This window comes from Ambystoma mexicanum, chromosome 14 (assembly GCF_040938575.1).
Source record: "Ambystoma mexicanum isolate Mex_15411 chromosome 14, UKY_AmexF1_1, whole genome shotgun sequence".
NCBI classification, from domain to species: domain Eukaryota; kingdom Metazoa; phylum Chordata; class Amphibia; order Caudata; family Ambystomatidae; genus Ambystoma; species Ambystoma mexicanum.
The window spans coordinates 290,810,339-290,830,715 of NC_090940.1; the positions used below are offsets into that span (position 1 = coordinate 290,810,339).

The 20,377-nt window shown below is 45.0% G+C and overlaps 1 protein-coding gene across 1 annotated transcript in view; it reads right to left on the reverse strand.

Moving 5' to 3' along the window:
* The window catches only part of LOC138527289 (galectin-3-like), a 116,419-nt gene that overhangs the window by 78,917 nt on the left and 17,125 nt on the right, over nucleotides 1–20,377 (reverse strand). The window contains exons 2-3 of the mRNA XM_069638372.1: nucleotides 18,005–18,059; nucleotides 15,054–15,075 (exon numbers count right to left, since the gene is read on the reverse strand). Coding sequence (XP_069494473.1) covers nucleotides 15,054–15,075; nucleotides 18,005–18,045 — 63 coding nt within the window. The 5' untranslated portion in view covers nucleotides 18,046–18,059. The remainder of the gene's footprint in view (nucleotides 1–15,053; nucleotides 15,076–18,004; nucleotides 18,060–20,377) is intronic.

A 20,377-nucleotide genomic window follows, 5' to 3' on the forward strand; every position in this document is an offset into this window, starting at 1 on the left:
GTGTGACCTTCTATTGCCATGCCTTCTCTTTGCTTATAGGGAAGTCCCTCAGGAGGGAGTAGGTTATTCTCCCTTTGAACTTCTTCATGGGCATCCAGTCAGAGGTCCATTGGCCGTGACCAAGGAGGGGTTGGAGAGTGCTCCTTCCCCCAAGCCAGTCAGAGTGACTGACTATGTGATAGGTCTCCGAAGGAGAATGTCACAAATGATGGCAGAAGCTAGTGATAACCTGAAAGCTGGACAAGCTCTGGTCAAGCATTGGCACGACCAGAAGGCTAACATGGTTGAGTTCACTCGAGACCAGCTAGTTCTAGTTATGATCTCAACAAGGCAGAGGGCCTTGCAAGATAAATGGATGGGACACTTCAAGGTTGTGGGTAAACTTGAAGAGGTGAACTATCTGGTGGACTTGGGCAATCCCAAGGAGGCTCCTCGAGTCTTCCACACCAACCGACTAAAGGCATATGTCTCCAGACCTGAAGTAGGAGCCTTGCTTCTAGCTTCAACAGAAGAGGAAGGAGAGAGTGAAGCTCCACCTGATCTCCTCAGAGGCTTACCCTTGGACGAAAATATTGAAGGAGTAAATATCTCTTCAAATCTGACACCTGAGCAACAAGAAGAGTTCAAAGCCATGTTAAATCAGTTTGCCTCTCTGTTCTCACTTTCACCAGGCTTGACCCTTTGGGGACAGCATGATATACTCACTGGTGACTGTCTGCCAGTCAAAAGCAGAGGATATAGAATGTCAGAAAATGTAAGGACCCACATCAAAGGGGAGGTCAAGAAGATGCTTGATCTCGGGGCAATAGAGCCCTCTACTAGCCCATGGTCTAGCTCAGTTGTGTTAGTACCAAAGGCAGGATCCAAAGAATTGAGATTCTGTGTGGACTATAGAGCTCTTAATGCAGTCACCAAGACTGATGCCCACCCTTTGCCAAGGACAGATGAGTTGGTGGATAGACTTGGTTCAGCCAAGTTCCTCAGCACATTTGACCTTACGTCAGGCTATTGGCAAATAGCTCTGACAGACCATGCCAAGGAGAAGACTGCATTTTCTACCCCAGTTGGTTTATACCAATTTAAGGTTATGCCTTTTGGATTGAAGAATGCACCTGCTACATTCCAAAGAATGGTGAATCAGGTTCTGAATGGGATGGAAGACTTCTGCATGGCATACTTGGATGACATTGCAGTATTCAGCCAAACCTGGGAAGAACATGTGAACCACTTAGGGTATGTTTTGCAGGCTCTTGGACAGGCCAATCTGACCATAAAAGCAAGTAAATGCCAAATTGGTCAGAGGAAGGTGGTCTACCTTGGGCATGAGGTAGGAGGTGGAGAAATAAGGCCTTTGCTCAGTAAGATTGAAGCTGTGCAAAATTGGACAACACCTACTACTCAAACCCAGGTGAGAGCCTTCCTAGGCCTCACTGGGTATTACAGGAATTTCATTGAGAACTATGGGACCATAGCTTCTCCACTGAATGTGATCTCCTCTCCACAATTCCCTAAGAAGGTCAAATGGAATGAGGAATGCAATCAGGCCTTTGAAAACCTGAAGAAAGCTCTTTGCCAAGCACCAGTATTGAGAGCTCCTGACTATCTCCAAACTTTAATTGTGCAGACAGATGCTTCTAATGTAGGTATAGGTGCAGTCCTTAGCCAACTGGATGAGAAGGGTAGGGAGCACCCCATTTGCTTCATCAGTAGAAAACTGAAGGATCCTGAGTCAAGGTGGGCAACAATCAAAAGAGAATGCTTTGCTATCGTGTGGGCACTGAAGAAGTTTAGGCCATACTTGTATGGTTCTACTTTTGTCATTCAGACTGACCACCAACCCTTGAGATGGTTAATGCAAATGAAGGGAGAAAATCCAAAACTATTGAGATGGTCAATCTGCCTACAAGGGTTTGATTTCACCATTGAGCACAGGTCAGGGTGTGTCATGACCACTGCCTCCAAGGTGTCAGACCTAGCCCAACATCCTTGGAAGCAGGGTCATGACCCTCATTCCAGGCACCAGCTGGCCCCCGTAGGGGCCTTTTGGACCTTGTCCTGGCGCCAGTGGCGCCAGGCTCATGCTCATAAAGGGACCCAGTCCCGGCACTGGAAGCGCCGGGCTCATATAAAAGGGATTGGTGCTTGGGTGGACTTACCTGCTGCAGACCATGCTGCCTTCCTACCTGCAGGATGAACTCTTCATCCACTCCTGCTGGGACTACTTTAACTGCTGGGTGGGGCCAGCACCACTCCCAAGAACCACATACTGGAACTCTTTTCTTACCTCTGGAGGCTGTGGAAGAAGACGCCTAAGCACTACTGAAGGCTATTTAAACCACACCCGATTGGTTTCACGTGCTTCGCGTTATTCTGCAATAGCAGCAGGACGCTCACCGTGTCGGCTCCAGCTGATCTTCTTCTTCTGCACCTGAAAACAGAACAATCTTCAACTTACCTTCCTGAAATCCAGCTCCAGCCTTCCGTGACATCTGAAAAGGAAAACGAGAAGATTAGAGTAGCACGAGAAAATACCAGAGCTGCTCTTACCACCTTCCGGCGCCTTCCAAGGCCTCGTGCCGCGATTCTTCGTTCTCCAGCCATCTGCAACAACAAAGAATACAGGTTAGCGATAACTCCGTGATATCTGCTTACCTGTGCCACGGTCTCCGCGAGCTCCGTTCTGCGCCATTTGTCCGCACCTGTAAAATACAAGAAGGACATTATTAGAGCTCAGGACTCCATTTCTACTCACGTGCCTCAAGTGGTCCTCCGGCACGATCCTTCGGCATCAGTCTTCATCGCCGGTTGCACCGCGACCTGAAAGAAAAGGGGAAAAAGACATTTAAAAGTGCATTTAACTTCAGATGAACCTTTTGCTTACCTGCAAAAACTCCGGACTTTTCCACTTACCGGATCAGCATACCGGACCTGCAATGAGGCAAGATTCTGAAAGGACAATAAAGACTCAAATAAGGCACTCACCGTTCGTGCAGCTAACGACAGTCTTGCCTTCTGGACTCTACCTCCGCAATAAAAGGCTGAACTATCGTCCAGTGAAGTAACTGGCTACAGCGCCCCTGCACAGACGCAGGATGGAGAGCGCCGCTTTTACTTACCTAAGGTGAGCACGTGCGGCCTAGGGGAGTCGTAGGAGTGTCAGGAAGGGGAAAGGGCCGAAACCCCGTCAGGCAGACGTTAACCCCTGTTTCTTCTCTGCCCGCAGACATCTCACTCTCCAGATTAAGATCACAGTAAGGAGGGGGCCCTTCCAGGGTGGTGCCAAAGACCTGCGAGTGACTCTGGAAGGTTCGGAGAACGCCCAGACCAGACCCGCGCCTCCGAGGGATTCAGGTGAGCGTTACAGAACGCGAAGCCTACCACAAATATCCCACCCAGGCGCAATGGAAACCTCGGATACAGACCAATTGGCCCAATTGCTTGGGGAGCTGAGGGCCGAGGTACATGCATCTCGTCAAGAAACAAATGCCTTACGAAGGGAATTGATCATTTCCAAAGAGCGAGCGGACGACCTGGACAGGCAATTGCTACAAATTCAAGCTGGGCAAGCACCTTTGCCTACCTCGGGAGGGAATTATCCACATACAACCTCAAGCAATCCGGTGCAGATTAATCTGCCAGGGAATGTGCCCCAGGCTCCACCAGAACGTTTCTCAGGTGATCCTAGACGCTACGCAGTATTCATCAACCAATGCCGCTTGCACTTTTTGTGTAGACCCGCTGCATTCCCAACTGACCAAGCTAAAGTAGCGTTTGTACTTTCTTATCTTAGTGGCAATGCGGCTGATTGGTCCATTCCTTTAGTGACACAGGATGATCCGATCCTCCAAAACTTCCAAGACTTTCAGGCCAGTATGGAAAAGTTGTTCGCACGACACTCACAAGGGCAGGCCTTGGACAATGAACTCCTATCGCTAAGAAAAGGTAACCAAGATCTCCTGGCGTACATAGCATCTTTTAACAGACTGGTGGTTGAAACCAGGTGGCCTGAAGACAAGAGGATCACGCTTTTCCACAGGGGGCTACGTGGAGAACTTAAAGATGTCTTAGCACAGGTGGTAAATCCTCCGCAAGAGTGCTCCGATTATATCGACTTAGTAGTTCAATTAGATTATCAACTACAGAACAGAAAGGCCGATCGCTCCAGATTTGAAACCAGGGCGTTCTCAAAGACTCAAAACCCTGCTAAAGGAAATGATTCCGTGGAACCCATGCAGATAGGCATCGTGAAAGGACCTTTAACTCAAAAGGAACAAGAAAGGCGAAGACAGTTACAGCTGTGCCTCTACTGTGGGAAGTCTGGACACTTCCTTCGAGATTGTTCAGTGAAACCGGTCAAGAAAGCCTTGGGAGCTTCCGAAAAGGATGCAAAACAACAAAAATCGGGAAACGACCTCGCCCGGCAAGCGTAGAGGTCCGCTTGCCGAGCGTAAAAACCAGTTCCTTGACCTCGCATTTCGTACTGCCCATGGTCCTCATAAGCCCCGACCAACCAGATCGTATGCATGCTATTAAGGCATTCATTGATAGCGGATCAATCGGTAACTACGTGGATCAAGATATGGCAGCTAGGATGAATCTTCCTTTATGTCCTAAATTGGTAAAAGATGTAATCACTACAGTGGATGGTACAGAAATAGTTTCCGGACCAGTCTCTCACACCACCGTGGAATTGACGCTGCTCTGCCAGGACGGACATCGGGAAGGAATCGTGTTTGATGTAATCAAGGCCCCGCAGTTTCAAGTAATTCTAGGAGTTCCTTTGTTGGAAAAACACAATCCTCAGATCGACTGGCGAGCCAAGGTAATCCGGTTTCCAGAGTGCGCCCAAACTTGTTATTCTCCGCCCGACATCAGGCTGGCAGCCATCGCTTCCGAGAACCTCCAATTGCCTCCTGAATATCAAGAGTTTAGTGATGTCTTCCAGAAAGATCAGGCCAACACCTTGCCTCCGCACAGGTCATACGACTGCCAGATAGACCTGATACCCGGATCCACTCCACCGTGCAGTAGAATATATGCTCTTACTGAGCCAGAAAATCTTCACCTCAGACAATACTTGGACCAGTACCTGGCTAACGGATTTATTCGTCCCTCAAAATCTCCAGCTTCTTCAGCTTTGTTCTTCGTCCCGAAAAAGGAAGGTGACCTGAGAACGTGTATAGATTATCGCGCCCTGAACCAGATTACAGTCAAAAACAGGTACCCGCTGCCTCTGATTCCCGAATTATTGGACCAAGTAAAGGGCGCCTGCATTTACACAAAACTAGATCTCAGAGGAGCCTACCACTTGGTACGAATCAGGGAGGGTGACGAATGGAAGACGGCCTTTCGCACAAAATACGGATTATTCGAGTATCAAGTAATGCCTTTTGGACTATGTAATGCACCGGCCGCCTTCCAGTTCTTTATGAATGACGTTCTCCGAGAGCTTATTGATGTTTGTGTAGTCGTCTACATTGATGACATCTTGGTATACTCCTCCTCAGAAGCTGAACACCGACGACATGTCACCGCAGTTTTGCAGAGGCTTCGCCACCATCGTTTATTTGCTAAGTTGGAAAAGTGTACCTTTCATGTAAAGGAAGTCGAATTTTTGGGTTTTTTTTATCACCCAACGGTGTTCACATGGACACAAGAAAAGTGGATACTATCACCAAATGGCCGTCTCCGACTTCGGTAAAAGGAGTACAGAGCATGTTGGGCTTCGCTAATTTTTACCGAAGGTTTATTCCTGAATTCTCCCGAATAGTCCAACCTATCACGGCTCTCCTAAAAAAGAACAAATAATTTGAGTGGACTCCAGAGGCCGAACAAGCCTTCCAAGATTTGAAAGCCAAATTTATTTCTGCTCCAGTCCTGAAACATCCTCGTCCAGACCTTCCTTATATCGTCGAGACCGACGCATCTAGCCTTGCAATGGGGGCAGTTTTGTCACAAAGAGATCCTGAAACACACCAATTACACCCTGTGGGGTTTTGGTCCCGCAAATTTTCGGCCCCGGAAATCAATTACACAATCACGGACAAGGAACTTCTGGCAATCAAGTCCGCCTTTAAGGCCTGGCGGCATTATCTCCTAGGAGCCCGGCACACTGTCACTGTAATTACTGATCATCGTAATCTCCAATATTTGAAGTCAGCCAAGGCCCAATCTTCAAGACATCTCCGTTGGGCTTTATTTTTCGCGGAATATGATTTTGTGATAACGTTTCGGCCGGGCGTCAAAAACGGAAAAGCGGATGCCCTTTCACGAATAGGTGTTAACGAACTCGCAGCTAATCCAGAACCAGTACCCATAATCCCCGAACAAAAGATTTTGGGAGTCATCAACACAATGTCTCTTTACGACCTTAAAAAGAAGATCAAGCAAGTAATAACTCCCGAAGATTCCTTGACTTGGCTGCAGAAAGGAAAGGATTTTACGATAGAACAAGATCTATTATACTTCCAAGGCAGACTTTATTTACCGTGTGATGACTTACAGAAACAGGTCATCACCTGCTATCATGATTCCTTAATAGAGGGACATCCGGGTGTAGCCAAAACCTCCGAAAAAATTAAAAGACATTTCTGGTGGCCGTCCTGGATAAAGGATATCAAAGACTTTGTGGCCTCATGCGGCATTTGTGCACAAAACAAGAGCCAGAGAGAAAAACCAGCTGGGCTACTGCATCCGATAGACATTCCACCGTGCCCTTGGCACACCCTCTCAATGGATTTTATCACGGATTTACCCCCTTGTTCCGGATATAATACAATTCTAGTAATTGTGGATCTTTTTTCAAAGATGGCTCATTTTGTTCCACCGAAAGGATTACCCACAGCTTCCATTCTAGCCCGAGAATTCCTTGAAAACATTGTTCGCTTGCACGGGTTCCCTTCAGTCCTAATCTCTGATCGAGGGAGCCAATTAATTTCCCATTTCTGGAGGAGTTGTTGTCGTCTTGCACAAATTGACGTGCGACTCTCTACCAGCCACCACCCTCAAACTGACGGACAGACTGAGAGGACTAACCAAACTCTGGAACAGTATCTTCGTTGCATGTTACAACAATCAGAGGGTACTTGGAGGGACATTCTTTGGATTGCTGAATATGCGTACAACAACTCAATACATACCGGAACAGGTAAAACCCCTTTCTTCCTGTTGTATGGGGTTCATCCTCGGACCTCTAATTTAGATCCGCCTCAAGATCTAGGAACACCCGCTGTGGACCATCTTCATGCAACCATAACTCAAACATTTAAGGAAGCCATCGCACACCTTCAACGAGCCAAAGAATCTTATAAGAAAGGTGCTGATCAACATCGGAAAGAGGCCCCTCAGTACCAAGTAGGAGACCAAGTCTGGCTGTCTACTAAACATCTATCTCTAAAAGGACCACGCACCTTTAACCCAAAGTACTTAGGACCCTACGCGATCACGGCTGTGATAAATCCTGTGGCAGTTAAATTAGAATTGCCCACTCGGATGAAAATACACCCTGTATTCCATGTTTCACTCCTGAAACCTATGCAACCCGGAACCCGTCTGACTAAACCTCCAGAGCCAATCCAAGTAGACGGAGAAACCGAATACGAGGTTCAAAACATCTTGGATTCTAAATTTTTCAAGTCAAAACTGTATTACCTGATTGATTGGAAAGGGTATGGCCCCCAGGAGAGATCTTGGGAACCTTCAGAAAATGTCCATGCTCCTCGTCTAATCAGAAAATTTCATCGGACCTTCCCCAACAAACCAAAGCCTCCGGGGAAGACCAATTTGGGGCCTTGAGGGGGGGTGCTGTCATGACCACTGCCTCCAAGGTGTCAGACCTAGCCGAACATCCTTGGAAGCAGGGTCATGACCCTCATTCCAGGCACCAGCTGGCCCCCGTAGAGGCCTTTTGGACCTTGTCCTGACGCCAGTGGCGCCAGGCTCATGCTCATAAAGGGACCCAGTCCCGGCACTGGAAGAGCCGGGCTCATATAAAAGGGATTGGTGCTTATGTGGACTTACCAGCTGCAGACCATGCTGCCTTCCTACCAGCAGGATGAACTCTTCATCCAATCCTGCTGGGACTACTTTAACTGCTGGGTGGGGCCAGCACCACTCCCAAGAACCACATACTGGAACTCTTTTCTTACCTCTGGAGGCTGTGGAAGAAGATGCCTAAGCACTACTGAAGGCTATTTAAACCACACCCGATTGGTTTCACGTGGTTCGCGTTATTCTGCAATAGCAGCAGGACGCTCACCGTGTCGGCTCCAGCTGATCTTCTTCTTCTGCACCTGAAAACAGAACAATCTTCAACTTACCTTCCTGAAATCCAGCTCCAGCCTTCCGTGACATCTGAAAAGGAAAACGAGAACATTAGAGTAGCACGAGAAAATACCAGAGCTGCTCTTACCACCTTCCGGTGCCTTCCAAGGCCTCGTGCCGCGATTCTTCGTTCTCCAGCCATCTGCAACAACAAAGAATACAGGTTAGCGATAACTCTGTGATATCTGCTTACCTGTGCCACGGTCTCCGCGAGCTCCGTTCTGCGTCATTTGTCCGCACCTGTAAAATACAAGAAGGACATTACTAGAGCTCAGGACTCCATTTCTACTCACGTGCCTCAAGTGGTCCTCCGGCACGATCCTTCGGCATCAGTCTTCATCGCCGGTTGCACCGCGACCTGAAAGAAAAGGGGAAAAAGACATTTAAAAGTGCATTTAACTTCAGATGAACCTTTTGCTTACCTGCAAAAACTCCGGACTTTTCCACTTACCGGATCAGCATACCGGACCTGCAAAGAGGCAAGATTCTGAAAGGACAATAAAGACTCAAATAAGGCACTCACCGTTCGTGCAGCTAACGACGGTCTTGCCTTCTGGACTCTACCTCTGCAATAAAAGGCTGAACTATCGTCCAGTGAAGTAACTGGCTACAGCGCCCCTGCACAGACGCAGGATGGAGAGCGCCGCTTTTACTTACCTAAGGTGAGCACGTGCAGCCTAGGGAAGTCGTAGGAGTGTCAGGAAGGGGAAAGGGCCGAAACCCCGTCAGGCAGACGTTAACCCCTGTTTCTTCTCTGCCTGCAGATTAGGCACTCTCCAGATTAAGATCACAGTAAGGAGGGGGCCCTTCCAGGGTGGTGCCAAAGACCTGCGAGTGACTCTGGAAGGTTCGGAGAACGCCCAGACCAGACCCGCGCCTCCGAGGGATTCAGGTGAGCGTTACAGGGTGTCACCATCAAAATGCTGATGGACTCTCTAGGATGTATGTCATCGACTAGAGGTATGAGGTTCATCCAGGAGTGGATTAAATCCTCCTGTCCCTTAGTCTGGGGGGGGCGAGTGTTAGGGAGAATTATCTGTAAAGGCTAATTTCCCAAACCTATTGAGTCCCCCAGCAGCTTTGTTGGATTTTTGGGGTTTATTTTTTTCTCCTGCTAAGAGTGAGACTCTTTTACTCCCACTCTTAGACATGATTTGAGGTGTTCCTTTGTCTTTCCATGTGTTTTATGGGCTATGGGGTCTTTTACTCCATAGGGTCTCATGTTTTTCTGATGTGGGTTACACAGCACCCTCTGTGCCGTAACCCAGAGGTGTCGTAGCGACCCCCAAACATAGACTCCATACCCTGGGACTGACTACTGTCTCCCAGGGCATGTAAAGTCACCATTGGCTTTACTAGTCCCAAATTATGAACAGAAACCAGTACAAACCATCATATTGTGGATGTACTGGTCGGAGCAATTCGATTGACCCCGGGTCTGTTGTTCGAGGGGGCACGTCTCCGTCCCCCCTGATGGAGTTTTGGCTGGTGGCAGTGGATACTACTTTTTATATTCGACCGCGAATATATCTCTATGGGATTTTCCCATTGTTCGAGGCTACCAACTTTAATTATTTAATTCCTATAGCCTCGAACATACCGCCGGTTTATTTATTTAATATTAATTCACCGGTTGGTATTTTTTGCCAGAACTCGATTCTAAAATGGCGTTTGTGTTCTCTTTTGTGACTCCAACCCAAGTCGAGCCCTTTGTTCCACTTTTTGGCAGGCTTCTCCACAGAAGTCGCCAAAAGTGGTGCCACTCTGTCTGGGTACCACAGGGGGTGCGGGAGGGGGTTTAGGCACCCTGGAATGAGTTGCCTTGGCAACTCAAGTCACACTCTTGTGTGATTGGCCCAAGTGGTGAGCCGGCCGGCTCACCACTTAGCATGTTTGATTGACAGCTAGGCTGAATGAATGGGGGTTTGCTGCATAAAAGAAGAGCTTTGGGGACTGGAACTTCAGAAGTCGCCACAGGACCTAAGAATCCGAGGAGGGAGAAGCTGAGCCGACCTGCAACGATGACACCACTGGTGGCGCCCTGCTGAACGGTCTCACCACTTTTCCTGATGACAGAGGAGATCTCCAGTCCAGAGAGTCTTCTTCCTTTGACTGGTGGGGATAACCAGTTTTGCCTTCTTTTCACCTTCCTGGAGCATCTCGTGGCCGCCTTGCCCGTGCCAAGCACACCGGCAAGCAGAATACCATGGCTTACCACTACCGCGAAGAGAAAGGTAGTACCTTTTAACTGAAGAACTCTGCGGCTGGTTTCTTCCCTGGCAGTGCAACGACCTTCATCTTTCCTCCACGGTGAGACCTCCTCTTCCTCTGGACAAAACACCGACTTGCACCCGCTGCCAGGAACAACTGCCCCGCTGGAGCTTCCTTGCGACAGATCGTTCGGGGTGACAGTAAAGCCTCGACTTTCTAACCTGGGCTGGCCTGGGACAACCTAGCTAACTTTTCCTGACTTTAATTTCATTCTTTGTGTTTGAACTATCTACAAGACTCTTTGGGCATAACCCCACTGTGTGAACCTAGACACCTTCTGCTTGCTCTCTCCAAGATTGGGCCTTGCAATTGACTTCCTTGCTCTCCAGTAGAACTCTGCCTATCCTGCCTTACTGTGGTTCTTTTAAAAGTATTGAAATTTGTGTGCTTCCATAACTCTGCCTTTTTCCCTCCCTTTTTAATAACCTATTAGCGTGCCATTTTATGTTAAGCGCCCACCTCTGTCTGAAAATAAGTGGTGTTTCTCATTAAGGCTTGTCTAATAAGTAATTAGGGTTATATATATATAATAGTGACTGTGTGCTGAATTTACTTTTCTCTTTGTGCTAGTGTAATCTACAAGTGTGTCTTTAAATAAATAACTATATACTTTTACACCAAAGCTCTGGTCAGTGTTTGCTTGTGCTACTGTATCTCTGTACCTATTGTGTATACTCTATATACTGCCTAACTCTTCTTGAGGGAAGTCTGACTGCTCAGCCACAGCTACCAAGTAAATCTGTGTGGTACAGACTGCTACCAAGTGGGTTTACTGCCAAACACCTGTAGTCTTAAATCTTTTGCAGTGGTCCCTATGGGAACTGCACAGGTTTCTGCCTAACACAGCTCAAGCCTGATTTGAGCCATTTCCAGCCTGGCCTCTTTTAGGAAGGCAATGAAGGCGTTCCATTACACCTCCAAAAAAGTAGCCCAAGTCACGTGCAAGAAAAATACCACATCTCAGAATCCAGTAAATGGTGTTCAGTAATAACGATGCATCCCCATGACCCATGACGCCCCAGTATCTAGTGCACTGCGTTACCTTGAAATGCTAGACTGTTTTTGTTACCAAGGCCGTCAGCCTTGCACTACACTACTAGCATCGACAGCTATCCAGTCATTTTACACAGAAACCCGCTACCAAAGGCCTATTTGGGAATGGGGTACCGAAAGCTCAGCCCGAGCACTTGGGGCGTGACAATGGGGTGCTCCTTCCACTGGAGAAGCAGCAGGTGCAGCGTCCTGCAATTAGTCTACAGAACTACGTTTCATGCGTCAGAGACGGTGGGCCGTGAGGGTGCACAGCTGGGGCTAGATTAACAGAAGACACCCTAACCTTAAGCAAGGGGTAGCAGAAACTATATTACCACACCACCCCTGAAGTATTTCTACACAGCAGGCATGCAGCCACACATTAGACTTGTCCATCACTCAGAAAGCTTGAAGGTATGAGAAATCAGAGAACATAGCCCGTCCACCCTCAGGTGATGGGCACATGCATCATGAAGACTTCACAGAAAATAACATGCATCGTTTTCCACTTATAGATAGTGGTAGTCCATTGTTTCACCCTCCAACAATTACTTTTGTGGATATTGAGTACTGTCAACACATGGCACTTAACAACATGGCACTTAACATCATTGCATAATATTTTCAGCGAAATGACTTTGTGCCTCCATGATACTCCATGCATTCATGTTGTCCTACGAATGTAGCTCTAAGTTCACCTTTTTACTTAAAAATGTCAGGTAACCTTTCAGTACAGTAAATATCATTTCTATTCCGTTCTATTTTTTAGATTGATTTTCTTTACTGTAAAGGTATTGTTTTCCATTTTTTACAAATATTTTGTTCATTTGTCATGTTCCTTACAAACGCAATTATCCAAACTTTTATCATGTGAATGTTTCCATATTTATTTTACAAATCTATACACATGACCAATCCCACATTCTTCCTTCTTTTTTTCAAACCACATCACACATCAAAAACATTCGATATGTGCTGATTGGATTACTGGCAGTCAATAATGCCTTTCTAATGGGCCTTTAGCTTTGTTACCTGGCTTCGCTGTGTTTGGGATGCATAACTACAAAATGGTACATGAACAAGCTTTATTAACCTCAAATGTGGCCACTACATGTTCAGGAAAAACTGCATAATTTAATATTTTTGTATCCAGGAAAATATGTGCCTCTTTTTAATTTTTAATTACAAAATAAATATATATATATATATATTTTATTTATAACAACATTTCACAAAACATTACAATACATACAATGCATAGGCAAAAGAAAAGAAAACATATTGTTTTTCTGTTCTCTTTTTCTTACGTGCCATCTTCATAAAAAACGACACAATCCTACCAATCACAAAACTAACCTTGAGCTCATTTAATGTATCTTTTATTTCTGTAAAATGTCCAGCTAATAAACTTTAAGCAAATAGGTACACATAACCAATTGAGTGCTCCCCTCACCCCCTCAACGATACAGCACATTCGTGTTTGCTTCTAACTATACTTTTTAAATTCTTTTTACACTGATCCTACCTGATTTTCAATATTTTATAATCCTTTTATAGCCATATCTGTTTCTTCTTTGTCTATTCCTGCTTCACTAGCTGATGATTCCTCACAATAAGTGCTGGCCCTTATGGCACAGTTCCTCTCCCATGGTACATGTTGAAGCATAAAGTGACCGCATGCTAATAGCATAGACTGGAGTGATGCTTCATCTGGGAGCTCAAGTATCCTTCTAAATTTCTTTCTGGAATTAATAGTTAAGCTGGACATTACCTGTATGTCTGGCATGGAGCACACATTGGTACACAAAGTTTAACACTACTTCCCCGTGTTAAAAACAGTATTGGTTGTGGTGTGCTAGGCGCCGGCCCTAGATTCCACTGAGTGCCCATGCCCTTAAAGAACATTGCACACACTGTTTGATTTCCTGTAATCCTGTTAGGGTACAACAGATGCCCTCTTTTTCTCCCCATGCAACTTCCCTGTTGCAGGATGAGTACCGTGCATCTATAAAGTAGGTTTCGCAACTGCTTGCATCTTTGCAAGCTTCTCTATCTGCCACCCCAGCCTTCCTTTGACTGAGAATTGTGGACCGTACCATTGAGATCTCTCAGGAGGGAATATTCAACATATTCCCTCCCGGGGAGGGTACCCCACACTTTGAGCTCTCCAAAGGATGACGCTACACCTACCACCTGCACTGTAATGGCGGATGAGCAAGAGGACAAGGAATTTACACTTTTGCATGGAAATACTTTTACATGTAAGTGAGGAAACTTCCCCTGCCTGGGCATTCAGTGCTGTAGAAGAGGCACGTCGTCACTGGCATAACACCAATGTAAGATGGGCACCAACACACACAGCCCGAATGGAGAATTATATATTTTTTGCACCTAACCAGCGTGATACAGTAGGGCAATTGTTGCTTTGTTTGGTAAAGGAACAAAATTACACATAAAACACATAATACACGGGCAGGTCCAGGGTACATGTATGTCATTTTACCAGTTATAGGGCCTCATTATGAGCTTGGTGGTAATTGTGCCGATTTACTACCAAACTCGATTGCCATTATCACCACTTTGTCTCGTGGATTTACCACAGGATTACAAGTGGTGGGAGGATGGTGTAAGTCCCCATTTTTGGAGTCCATGGGGATTTCGGCTGAATTACCACAGGCTGTAATTCCACCCCCCATAATATTGCCTATTTGCTGATTTTTGGAGGGAAAATTACGGATTCACTTCCGGCTTTTTGCTGGTAGGTAAATCCTCCACTTCACCACCAAACTCGTAGTATGACGGGACGGTAGCATGGCAGTATTGCACTGCTATCAGAATGACTGCAGTTTTTACCTGCGCCCTAAAGAAACCATGAATCGGTATTTGACATCCTAACACAGCCATAACTCAGCCATGGCCACACCCTGCTCGTGATGTTTCCTATGAAGTGTTTCTGCTGTTCTTACCCTGAAGACGTATCTAAGACTAGTCAGAATCTGAGTTAAATATTGCGAGTTCATGGACTTCTGCGGTGATTAAACTGAACGGTGTTTCGCGACTACCAAATGGACCATTCATTCTGCTTAATATGTGTGCTCTAGGGCAAGAATGGAGGCAAGGTGCATTGCACAACTTATGATTCTTGCGTGATGAATACTGGAGCATGGAGAATTTGCTCCAAACTTACATGGGTGAGTCATCTGTTTGCCTCCTTTCTTGGCACGTAAGCAGCCAACCTAGTGCAAGGTCTGTCTGCTCCCTTTTGGCCCTGGTGCAGTGGTAAGTCACATAATTGCAATAAACACATGTTTTAAATACATTGTTTTAAATTAAGATGGCATTAAGAGCTGTAGTTATGCCCATAGCTCCATTGGATGTTTTTTATAAGTCAGTACATGCATAGGAGAAAAAATATGAAATTAACTTACAAATGATTGTTCAGCTGATCCCCTAAAACCAAAGTGAAACAACGGGTTATTAATAGCTGGTTTCTACTTAGCATTCTAAAATATTGTGCCTGTGATGATATGTTTTAAAGAAATAGTAAAAAGTAACCAGCAACTCATGTGTCCATCTCATTTCATTCAAGTGGCTGTCTCTGCTTCAATTTCCCCACCTTCCTGATTTGTGTCTCTGTCCACACCTTCCTCCATGTTCATCTCTGCCCCATCCCCAGCTCTGCCCCCCACCAATACTATTTACCCATGCCTTCCCTACCCCTCCGTCCCCTGGGCAACCTCTCTTCCCTTGCTATGCTTTGTGGTGCAGTAAAGCCCTTGCACGGAAAAGCTGGCACGCTTGTGGCCCACGCCCAAAGCCCGCGCGGGAGAGACATGCTATCCTGATATCTATTTGTATTGCACAGTTAGCAGTAGTTAGTTAAGACTGTATTCTGATATATCGCGGTATCACACGGCTATAGAAACATGACTCTTTGCAAGGTATTATGCGTGCTAGACACCATTAGTGTTTTCTTCAGTTTGCTTTGTGTACGTGTTTAATTGGGGAACGGCACTCTGTGCCTTTTGTAGCACAACATCATATGTTTGAACCAGGTCTACTTTGGAGAAGCACATGTTTGTGCTGTCTTGTGCAGCAAATTTCCTGTTGCTTTCACTGTTCGCATCATTTTAATCCACTGGTCCGTACCTCAAGAGATGGGAGGTGGTTTATAATGGATGTCTGTGATTTCACAGAATTTACTTCACCTAAGAAGGCTCCGGGTTCATTGAGATCTGGATAGAAAATGGCTGCGCTATGATCACCTTATAGAATAGAAGAAGGCATCCTAGTACAGTAACTCCAGAGAGACGGAGGAAAAGAGGAGGAATGATCTAGAAGGGATGAGGAAAAGTAAGCAAGAAGAGCCCAAGTGGGCAGGGAGCTAAACACATAGGAAATATCAGTAGAACCCAAGCAAGCCAGAGCTGGACCCACAGCTAAGGCAAAAACTTTGCAGGATGGTTTGGAAGAGGCGTTTGACCTGGGTGGGTATGCGAGAAGCCCTCACAAGGTGAAAAAAGCTAGAAGTGTGCATGCAACAAACTACTGGTTGATGCGAGAAAGAACTCTAGGTAGTGATGAAGAAGTGACCAAGGTCAAAGGGGTAGGGTAAATGGTACACCTAAGTATCCCAGATATGTAAAAAAAGAGGGTGCAGGAGAAGTAATGAAAATACTCTAAAAAGCCAAGTCATGAAAAATCTGAAAACATGAATGGGGTCTGATTAATAGCCCGCTCTAGAAGTAGTCAGGAAGGACAGTGTTTGAGGAAAACATTAAGTTCCTCATCCGTGTTGCGATCAAATGGTGTCTTGGTGTTCAGTTCAAATATCCACCAGGATTTACTCTCTCTGAATAGTCTTTTGGAGTCTCTACCTCAGAGGGTGTCCAGCAGTGGTCAGACACAAAGGATTTTAGAACCCCATTGTCTCCATGGTGTGTTTGATAGACATGACAATTGAATAGGCTAATCTGTGTTTCTGATTGCATGCATGTGCAGGAGTATTCTGGTCTTGAAAGTTCATTGTGTGCCACAAATGTATCACATTTGCAAGGAAACAGTCAACAAAATGATCTCACAGGCAATATGATGCATGACTTTGTGCTTCCTCATATATGTATATATTTATGTGTGTTCATTATACTACATACATAGCACAGCGAGTAGAGCACTCGCTTTGAGGTCCGTGCAGAGCCTGCAGACACAGATTTGAATCCTGACAGGGCCAAACTCAGCCTTTCATTCTTCCAAGCTCAATAAATGAGCACCACACACTGTGGGTGATAATAAGGAGTGCTCCGATACCTGAGGCTTCGTAGCGCTATATAAATATGAATAATAATAATGATTATATATAATAAGTATATTTGTTTAATTATCTGAAGTTGTCTGTACCTGGGGAACTGAGTATGTGCACAACCATGATATTACCCCTAGGCTAAAACTCTGCATGTAGAAAGGCAACCGCACAGCCATTCTGTGCTCATATTCAAATCTGTGTGATGTCCCTGGGCTAAGTGCGCTTAACCAATGTCAAAATAAATTAATAAAGGTATCCGTATATATGGTTCAATGCTGGAAACATTGTAATGTGCTTGCGAGAGTTGTCAAAAATGGAACGAGCACCAAGCCCAGTGTGCGTTATGGACTTAGTGATGCACTCCTACAACAATTTGATCACAGACATATTTTTCAAATTGAAAGATCTGTGGTCATTCTTATGGTTCCGTATTGTTCTTGATGTTATGCAAACCAAGCCGGAACATTCACTGGAGTTATGTGTTCTCTTGCCCTTTCCCATAGGGTTATTTCGAAAGAGTACAAGGTGAAGTGTAGAAGCGTACCAGACTGCCCATCCTGGAGTGATATCCAATTTATCTGGTTAGAGTAGGTTTTTATAAAGTGATTTATCCAGCAAGACTAGTATAATGTTCGCGCTGTGCCTAAAATATGTACTGTAAGTCATCAATAGAAATGAACATTGTAAAAGTTTAATAAGAGGCAGTTTACAAGGTTAGTACAATTACACCATTTCATTTTTTGTTTGTTGCACCGATTGCGTTTGCAAAAACACACAGCTGCGAACCCCCTAAGATTGCTGAAGTTTCCTGTAGTCACCCCCCTGTGAAAAACAGCTGTGTTGTCTTTTACCAACACAACTTTCACCCACATAGAAAGTTAGACGGGGAGAGAAAGAGAGCGCAGAGAGAGAGAGTAGCAGAGCCAGGGAGAGAGACTACCAGACCGGAACTAGACAGGCATATAATATGTCGGGTACAACGAGTATTCACAGAAATAAAGAGAATATTTTTATTTTGTTCAGTATTAAATGCAAGTATAACACAGGATATGAGAATTCAAAACACATTTTACTTACATTTTAATAAAAAGAAGACATACTACTATAAAGTAGAGCATGATTGCAGCCACACCTGAAAGACAGAATCAAACATAGATTTGTTCTGTATTCATATACAACCAATCTGTATATTCAGCATTAAAATGTATGTTATTGAACATCAACGGTCAGCCTTTCTGTACTTCAGTACTAAATGTTGTTTACAAAAATAACTTAGTCCTTCAAGGTTCTTTAACTTGTATAATACCCATCCCAAAGTACCCCCCCCCCCCCCCCCGGACTTAAGGTCGGGCAAAGGATAACTGCCTATCCCACCCCCACCCCCTCCAAAAGAGCATTTATGCGTACAGCAGAGATGCAAAAAAGTCGGCTTTTTGGGGAACTACATACTTCAGTAGGGAACCAAAAGAGTTAAATGTTCACAAATATAAACACAATAGAGAGCACACCCATGTGAGTTTCACTTATAAGGCAGTCCTATTTGTCAGTGTTATGAACCATGTGCTTACAGGCCATTAGTCCCACATAAGAACTTGCTCACGTTTGTTTTGCCCATAATTATTATTATTGTTTTTATTGTTTTGGTTTGTTTAAACCTTTACAATTTTACAAAATCTACAAATATTTCAAATATGTTTCAAAATTCATAAATATACATCAATAAAAAGGATAGGAACAAGAAACCTTCCTAATCGACATTAAACACATTTCTAAAATTTTCATTATAGCATTCACAAATTGTTGTCCCCAAGTGGATACATTTTGGTGCGGGTACGACTAACGTATTAAGCATTCTTATCTTAAAATTCTTTTTCACAATATGTCTGCATTTTTGACATAGCTACATCAGTCAAGAATGGCTTCCTAGTCTTACATCTTAATATTAGGCCTCAGGCGACGAACACTGCTGTATCAAGGGTTCAGCCTAATTGATCATTCTAAAGCGCAGATGTTATACAAGAATGTATGCACTTTTATTTTTAAGGCAGTTAGATTTCCATCTAACATTTCCTTGCACAGCTTATCTCGATGAACATTGGCTGTATCTAATACAAAATTTGAGAAACATTCAGTTCTTTCTTGAGCTAATTTAGGACAGACCAGTAATAAATGCATCAGGGTTTCGTTTTCCTCTCTTAGATTACAAAATCTGCAGCCAACCTTCTGCATATATAAACCACGAATTGTCAGGATTTCATTAGTGCTCAAGACATTAAATCTGAACCTCATCATTCTATTCCTAAACAGCCTCGATGGATATTTTACTATATATTTTTCAGGAATCGGAAACCATTTCCAAAATGAGACTATTTGAGAATATAACTTTGTGTTCAGCAGTATAACATTGTTTTCTAGCCAATCATACGCTTTTACTGTTTCTTTGACTTTCCCATAGTTTCTTAACAATGTCTCCACTGTTAAACCCACTTTCATCAATATGGTTTCGCAAGCTGCTGTTAAATCTGACCTAAAGTTTCCCTTTTCTACTACTTTCAGGTGGTAATATAGTGATTCTGTCATGATGCCTACCCCCGGGCATCCGGATCGAGTCCATCAGCCCTGGGAGCAGGCATCCAGATACTTATTAAAACCCCAGCAGCCCCGGTTGGGGGCTGTTTGGGTTCAGTCCTGGCGCCTTAGGCGCCAGGCTCATCTTAGAAATCAGTCCAGGCTCATAGACATTACTTGCCTCATGCAGACCATGCTGCAAATTAATCCAAGCCAATGTGAGGCCTGGATGGGACTATTTTATTACATGGACTATTTTTTACTCGGGTGTGGTTCTGTGGAACTTCTTACCTGGAACTACTTTGGAGGCTATTTAAAACACGCCCGAACAGCAGCACACGCTTCGCGTTATTCTGCATTCTGCAGCGTAACGCTCACCGTGCCTGCAAATCAGCATCCAGTCTTCTGCCACGCCCGCCTGGAATCCGGAGCTCCTAGAAAAAGGGGAAAGAAGGAGAAAAGGTTAGATCACGGACATTATTTTAATTCCTTACCTGATTTCGGATCCAGCACGCCTCCGAGCCTGAACGGAGATTACTTCAGCACGCGTCGCATTGCCAGCAGCAGCGTAGCGTCGTACTCACCAGTCCACAGCATCTTTCGACTCGGTGCTGCCTCCATCATTTTCTTCGTCGAACTCCAGCACCTGGGGGAAAACAAAAGAACTAACAAGGTGAGCCGAGAGAGCCGACAAATACAATCACTGTTACCACCATAGGCTTACCTGATTTACCACCGGAGGCATTACCATTTAATACGTCACATCTTCCTATGCTGCACCTATAAAGGGAGAGAAAACAACAAGTTAAACTCATGCAACTTTTACCAGACAGTGTTGGGTAATACAGACTCTTACCTGAACGCCATCAGCTACCTCCAGGC